The sequence below is a fragment of the Impatiens glandulifera genome, chromosome 2 (assembly GCF_907164915.1).
Source record: "Impatiens glandulifera chromosome 2, dImpGla2.1, whole genome shotgun sequence".
In the NCBI taxonomy this organism is placed as follows: domain Eukaryota; kingdom Viridiplantae; phylum Streptophyta; class Magnoliopsida; order Ericales; family Balsaminaceae; genus Impatiens; species Impatiens glandulifera.
The window spans coordinates 33,056,157-33,063,696 of NC_061863.1; the positions used below are offsets into that span (position 1 = coordinate 33,056,157).

General features: G+C 30.8%; 2 protein-coding genes across 2 annotated transcripts; one reads left to right on the plus strand and one right to left on the minus strand.

Annotated features, from left to right (window-relative positions):
• Window positions 1–1,930: 1,930 nt before the first annotated feature.
• LOC124926221 (pentatricopeptide repeat-containing protein At4g35130, chloroplastic) lies at window positions 1,931–4,539 on the plus strand. The gene has a single exon (XM_047466413.1). The coding sequence runs from the start codon at window positions 1,965–1,967 to the stop codon at window positions 4,404–4,406; it is 2,442 nt and encodes an 813-aa protein (XP_047322369.1). The 5' UTR covers window positions 1,931–1,964; the 3' UTR covers window positions 4,407–4,539.
• Window positions 4,540–5,563: 1,024 nt separating this feature from the next.
• LOC124927209 lies at window positions 5,564–6,282 on the minus strand. Its single transcript, XM_047467580.1, has one exon. It carries the CDS (start codon window positions 6,209–6,211, stop codon window positions 5,783–5,785), a length of 429 nt encoding a protein of 142 aa, XP_047323536.1. The 5' UTR covers window positions 6,212–6,282; the 3' UTR covers window positions 5,564–5,782.
• Between the last annotated feature and the right edge of the window lie 1,258 nt (window positions 6,283–7,540).

Below are 7,540 nucleotides of genomic sequence, written 5' to 3' on the forward strand. Positions count from 1 at the left end.
ATGGTTCAAACTTGCAACCTAACAAAACAAGTACAAACTTTTAACTAATTAGGCTAATAACACTTTATATTTTAAATTTAACACCAAATTTGATAAACGCGGGACATTTTAATAATATAAGTTCAACTTTTTAACTAACTAATCTATATATATATAATGATGCTTAATTTTTAAAGTGTCCGGATTCCCGAGTCGAGACTTGTGGCTAATTTGAATATATGTGAGAGAAAATGAATATTTGGGTCGGATTGTGGGTTGAACTGCCCATAAACTTAAAACGGTTAAAAATAAAATTAAAAATGCTATAGGTATGGTTCGAACTTGCAAGCTAACAAAATAAATTAAACACTTTAACCAACTAGGCTAATAACACTTTATATTTTAAATTCAGCACCAAATTTGATAAATGCGGGATATTTTAGCAATATAAGTTCAACTTTTTAACTAACAAATATATATATATATATATATATATATATATATATATATATATATATATATATATATATATATATATATAATGATGCTTAATTTTTATATTGTCCGGATTGCCGGGTCGAGACCTGTGGCTAATTTGGATACATATGTGAGAGTAAATTAATATTTGGGTCGGATTGTGGGTTGACCCGCCCATAAACTTAAAACGGTTAAAAATAAAATTACAAATACTATAAATATGATTCGAACTTGCAACCTAAGAAAACAAGTACAACCTTTTAACCAGCTAGGATAATAACATTTTATATGTTAAATTCAACACCAAATTTGATGAACGCGATGGTTCATTAATAGTTTTTAATCGGTTATAATTCTCTTTTGACTCTGCGCTATAGATTTCACTATTATTAGTGAGCAATATGGAAGAATTTCGTCATATTTATAGAGATAAGGGACATAATTTATATGCATATAGTAAGTCTCGCATGGGCCACTTTAATGGTAGTCCTTACATTTTCCCTTTCAATCGTAATATGGGGAAGAAATGAACTTTAAAGGTGAAACTAATTGAGTTAAGAAATTAAACTGTATCAACTGTTTTAGATATTGTTCTATAATATGAGAATAAATAGATATTTCAGTCGGATTGTGTTTTAGATATCGTTCTACAATATGAGAATAAATAGATACTTGAGTCGGATTGTGGGTTTATCTGCCCATAAACTTAAAATAGTTAAAAATAAAATTAAAAGTGCTATTACAATTTTACTGTAATATTTTTTTACGATTTTTTATATTATTACTCGTACAAATACACGGAATACATGATAGTATAAATTCAATAAATAAACTTAAATTATTAATAGTGAAATAACATTAGTTATATATTTAAGTGGCTTATATATTTTTATCATTTGAATTCTTAAATTCATAAAATCTAGCTTTATTAATTTATCAAAATTTATAATAATATAAAAATATAGTATATTTATATATTTTTCGAAAAAATCTGCCAAGTAGGAAGTCCTCCCAGGAAAAAGAGATATGGTGATATTTGGAAACGCCCAATTTCAAAACTAGAGTTGAGTTTAGTTTATTTTTTAAAAATTTGTTTAAAAAATATAGTTTTTAAAATATCTTATTAAGGTGTTTAATTTAGATAAAATAATATTTTTAATTATACTTTAATCATATATATACATATTAACAAATTTATAAGATTTGATCGTTTAAATCTAATTTTAAATCATTTATAAAAAATATATACATCTTAATTTAAATTATGATTAAAAATTAATTTACAAATCATATAAAATAAAGATAAATATATATATATATATATATATATATATATATATATATAAAATTCACTTTCATTAATATATATAAATTTTTAGCTCAAAAATAAACTGTGAATAAGATAGATAAAGAAAAGTTGTATACATATATATATATATTCTTCTCCAAGTGAACTACTACCTGAAAATTCATCTGCCACTAATAGAAGAAGTATTATTAGCTTAAAAATGGAGGCAACTGCTTCTCTTATACTAAGCTGCTACTTCTGCAACTCCAGTTCTCGCTCATGTACTGGAGACTCCCTCCGAACAACAGCTAAAACCAATATATGGCCCTCCGAGCTCCTTTTCAATGACCAATTCACAACCGCTACGGCTACAAGAAGAAGCAAAACAGCCATGGCTTCCACTTCTCCTTCAAATCACAGCTCTCAGAAACTGTTGCTGAGACGAGAATTTCTCTCTCGTGTCAAGTCTGGGACCTTAGCCGATGCACGCCAACTGTTTGATAATACGAACATAGCTAAAACTTCACTTTCGAATGTTTCCATCAAGTGGTTAGTGAATCACCAATTCTTTCAGGAGGCAATTGAGACCTATTACTTGATGCAACTAGAAGGAATTCCACCGGATAATATCGCTTATGTATACGTGATCAAGGCATGTACGGAATCATTTAATCTCGTACAAGGGGAGAAAGTTCAGGCTTCACTGATCAAATCTGGTCTTCATTTTGACATTTATATATGTAATTCTCTCGTTATCATGTATGCAAAACTTGGTCGCATCGATCTTGCAGAGAGGCTGTTCGATGAAATGCCAATAAGAGATTTGGTTTCTTGGAATTCTCTTATCAGCGGATATGTCTTAGTTGGGAAGGTTGAAGATGCACTTCTCTGTCACCGGAAAATGCAAGCTGCAGGTATGAAGCCTGATAAGTTCACTGCAATCTCCATTCTTGGCTCATGCTGTTTCAAGCAAATGCTGCATTATGGTAAGGAGATTCATTGCCGAGTCATTAGAAAAGGGCTTGAATCGGACCTAAAGGTTCAAACTTCATTAGTTGACATGTATTTGAAATGCGGTTGCATAAATTATGCTAAGAAGTCTTTCGAAAGGGTTCCCCATAAAAACATTGTAATATGGAATGCCATGATCGGCGGTCTTGCCCTTAATCGGCTTCCATTCGAGTCCTTCACTATCTTTAACAAGATGCAACTAGAAAATCGCTTCAATCTTGACCAAATAACCACAATTAACCTACTTCTTGCATGCGGACAACTCGAAACCCTCTTGCCCACTAAATCTATTCATGGCCTCTCCATTCGGAAAAACTTTCTTCCACATTTGGTACTAGAAACTTCCCTAGTTGACGTCTACGGAAGATGTAGAAAACTCGATCTAGCAAAGAGTGTTTTCTCGTCCATGAATGAAAATAATTTAGTATCGTGGAATTCAATGATCGCGGCCTGTGTAAACTGCGGTTATTACAACGAAGCCATCAATATTTTCCTTGGGCTATTATCGAACGGGAGTTTTAATCCAGACGGGGTAACTGTAGCGACAATCTTGCCTGCTTACGCCGAAATCGCCCTTCCAAGGGAGGGTAAGCAAATCCATGCATACGTAAGTAAACTAGATCCTCATCAAAAAAATATCATAATCTCGAACTCGCTTATCTACATGTATGGTAAATACGGAGATCTCCATAACGCTCGAAGGATATTCGACGAAATGCCAACTAGGGATGTCATCTCGTGGAATACCATGATCATGGTTTACGCCATTCACGGAGTTGGAGAATATTCAGTAGCGTTGTTCTCGAAGATGCAGGAAGAGGGAAATAAACCTAACGCCAGTACTTTCGTTTCAATACTTTCTAGTTGCAGCATTGCAGGAATGGTGGATCGAGGATGGAAATACTTCGATTTGATGAGAAACGAGTTTGGGATAGACCCGGGTGTAGAGCATTACGGGTGTATGATTGATCTACTAGGCCGATGTAGAAATCTCGAAAAAGCGATGGAAATTATAATCAACGAAATGCCAATGAATCCGACAGCTAAGATTTGGGGATCGTTATTAAAGGGTAGCAGACATAATAAAAACCTTAAGATTGCAGAGGTTGCAGTTGAGAATGTTTGTAAATTGGAACATGATAACACGGGCTGCTACGTTTTACTTTCGAATATGTATGAAGAAGCTGGGAGAATTGGAGATGCGAAACGGGTGAAGCGTCTGATGAAGGAACGAGGATTGAAGAAAACTGTCGGATGCAGTATAGTTGAGATAGGCGATGGGAGAATCCACAAATTTATTAATTCGGATAAATCGCATTCTAGAACCTTTTTGATTTACGAGGTATTGGATATTCTATCGAGAGGGTTTGAGGAAAAAGATATTGTCTGCAGATTCAGGCCTTTGGAAGCGAAGATAGAGATGTCGTTTAATAAGAAATATCACAGCTTGAGATTGGCGATTTGCTTTGGGCTAATCGCGACGCCTATTGGTAAGGAAGTTTTTGTTAGGAAGAATACAAGGATATGTGAATGTTGTCATAATGTTGTAAAGAGATTTTCCGAGATCACAAGAAGGGAGATTGTTGTTGGAGATACAAATATGTTTCATCATTTCAGAGACGGACGATGCTCATGTAGAGACTATTGGTGACTCCCACTTCATTTTTCGTGTTTTAGATGAGAATCCAGTCTAAGTCTTTTGATATTATATAACTTATGTATACATAGGCTTATTTTAGATGTTTTGAGCAATGTATTTTTTAAAGGTTAATACAATTTCTTATATAAATTTGATGAATCTTCTTGAAATTTGATGATAAGATCAATAGGAATGATTAACAAATAGTTTAATATGATGTATCTAATGCTCAATGTTTCATATGGGAAGCTAAATTTTACCTATTAAAACTTTTGGTTGGAAATATGATTTCGTGAGGTAAAAGGCTATATGTGAAAGCAAAATAATAATTATATTTTTGTTGGAAATTTTGATTTTAAAATGAAAACATATAAGGAAGAAAATCTTTCCATATTACTATGATTTCCAAATATGTATAAATTAGGCATAAAATTAAATATAAATCATAATAAAAAAAAAGATTCATTTATTCAAATTAATAATAATACTTTTAAATGTTTGATATCACAGCTAAAATCAATAACATTGGTATGATTAAAGTTTTGAATAACATGTTTATAAAATAATCATATAACACAATTAATTAAACAAAATGAACTTAAATACATCAAAATAATAACAATTTTAAAGACTTTTTTTAATTAAATAAATAAAGAAAAGTCAAATTATGGATATGTAAAATATTTCATATATAATGGAGACTATTAGTAATGAGTTCAACTACGAGATAAGATAATGAGTTCAAGTTCTTCGAGATAAGATAATGAGTTCAAGTTCTTCGAGATAAGATAATGAGTTCAAGTCTTCGCTTTCAAACCATTAGAAAATATATGTATTTCCTATCTAATATATTCCATATATGTTCCATTTGATTTATTATATTAGTACACTATACACTTTAGAATGTTTTCAGTTCCAATTGAGTTACTATATAACTATTCAAATCGATTTAAATGATAAGAATAGTTTAAGTTTAACTAATTTCCCATTGCTAAAGAAAATCTGAACTCTTTGAAGTTTCAACAACAGTTTGTAGACCAAAGTAGTGTTACCAACTTATTTTTGAACAATTTGCAATAAAATTGAACAGCATATTGATTCAAATGATAGAACAAGTTCCAGGCTTGGGTTAAAATGATTGAACAATGTGATAAAAATACAGAGATAAATCAATAATAATCACATTATTATTCATTGTGATGAGAAAGTTGTTGATGTCGCATGAGTGAAAAAGGAAAAAGCATGAATCTATGAAGAGAAGCATAGATCTCAAAATTCAAAAGCAAATCAAATTCTATCTAAATATACTCTTCAATCAAATCAAGCTTCTTCTCTCTCCCCTAACCTTGTTTACAACAAAAACGTAAATGGATGGAGAGAAATAAAGATCATACACTCTTATTGATGATCCCGCGCCTTGCTAAGAACCTGGCGAGAGGAGGAGTAACGGCAATCGTGATTGGAACCCTAATCGGAAACAGCGCCTTGTTGCAGAGGAAGGCAAGAGCAAGAGCACCGCCACTAGAAGCAACAAGCTCAGAAGTCCGATTGCTGTTGTTTTTCTTCATCTGTTGGCCAGAGGTTGTTTCTTCGAGGAGGACGAATTCATCACTCGGTTCGCGGATTGATTGTGGATCTTCTTCAGTCTTTTTGTCGACACCTCCCATACCGACTCTTTCAAGGATGGATTCCACGTCCACGTTGTTGTTGATGGCGACATAGAGACCGGCGATTGAAGCCGCGGATACAGAAAAATGTACTCCTAATGCAACCTTTCCATATTTCTTCAAGAGTTCACGAAATCGACCTCCAGCCATTTATATGCCCTAGAGAGAAGGGTAGAAGCTTGATGAAAGAAGATCGATCGAGCGAGCGAGCGGCTGTGTTGGAGAAAATAGTCAAAACGCGTAGGGTTTTGTAGTTTCAGAGGAAGGGGTTTTGGGGATGCACTAAACGACGACGTCTGTAGTTTCTTTGCAATAGAATTAGGTTGGTTAAAACTCCCAATTACATTTAATTTAAAGAAAGGAAAAAATATTTATTTATGTAATTATATAACTAGTTATTATAAATTAATAGAAGATTATTTAAATATATCTTTTAATAAATAAAATTAATTTTTAAATTATATATTTTTTAATTAAATATTAATATATTTTTTATCTTCTTCTTTTTCATTAATTAAACTATTTAATTTTAAATATTACTTTTATTTATTAAATATATTTATTTTTAAGAATTTTTGTTGTTGAAGAGATGAATCATATTATATAAAATAATTGAAATTAAATAATTTTAAAATAAATAATAATCAATATTAATATAAAAAAATGAATAAAAATAAGATGAAATATAAAATTAAATTAATTAATATTAAATATATATATATATATATATATAAATATAACAAGAAATATAAAACAAAAAAAAATTAAAATAATTAATAATAAATAGTCATGGAATAATAATTTTTTTATTAAATAGATAAAAGCAATGAATTAATTAATTAATAAAAAATAAAAGAGAAAAAATATTAATATTTAATTTATAAATAAATAAATTAAAATTAACTTTATTTATTAATTAAGGCTAAATGAGTTTCATAATACATATATTTAAATGATTTTATATATCTAATTAAGCTATTTGTATATTTACATAGGTCTATAAACGTGTTTTTAAAATAAAAATTGATTATTATTTTGTTAAAACTAGATGACGTAACCAACCTAAAAATGTTTATAAGAATCAAAATATGGTTTGAACTCACAATTAAAATATATATAAACAAATTCAAATAAACATTCACTTTAGTACACAAACTATATTATACGGGAAATTTGACGAAACAAGCTTAAAGAAGGCCTTAAATGCCCTGGTGATCAACGCATAAATTAAATTGCGTTGGTGACCACTTAAATTTTTTGATGAAATTACCCTCGTTGCGTAACGCTGAGGAGAGGATCGTCACACGAAGAGAAATCCTGTGAAAAGTCCATAATCCCTTATTATTTAATATAACTTTGCCCCCCTTTTTTCATTTATCTCCTCTCCTCCTCTCTCTTCCTGCTCTTCTCCTCCTTCTTTCTAAACGAAAACCTAAACGGCGACGATCTTCGACAAACAGTCATGGCGGTGATCTTCGA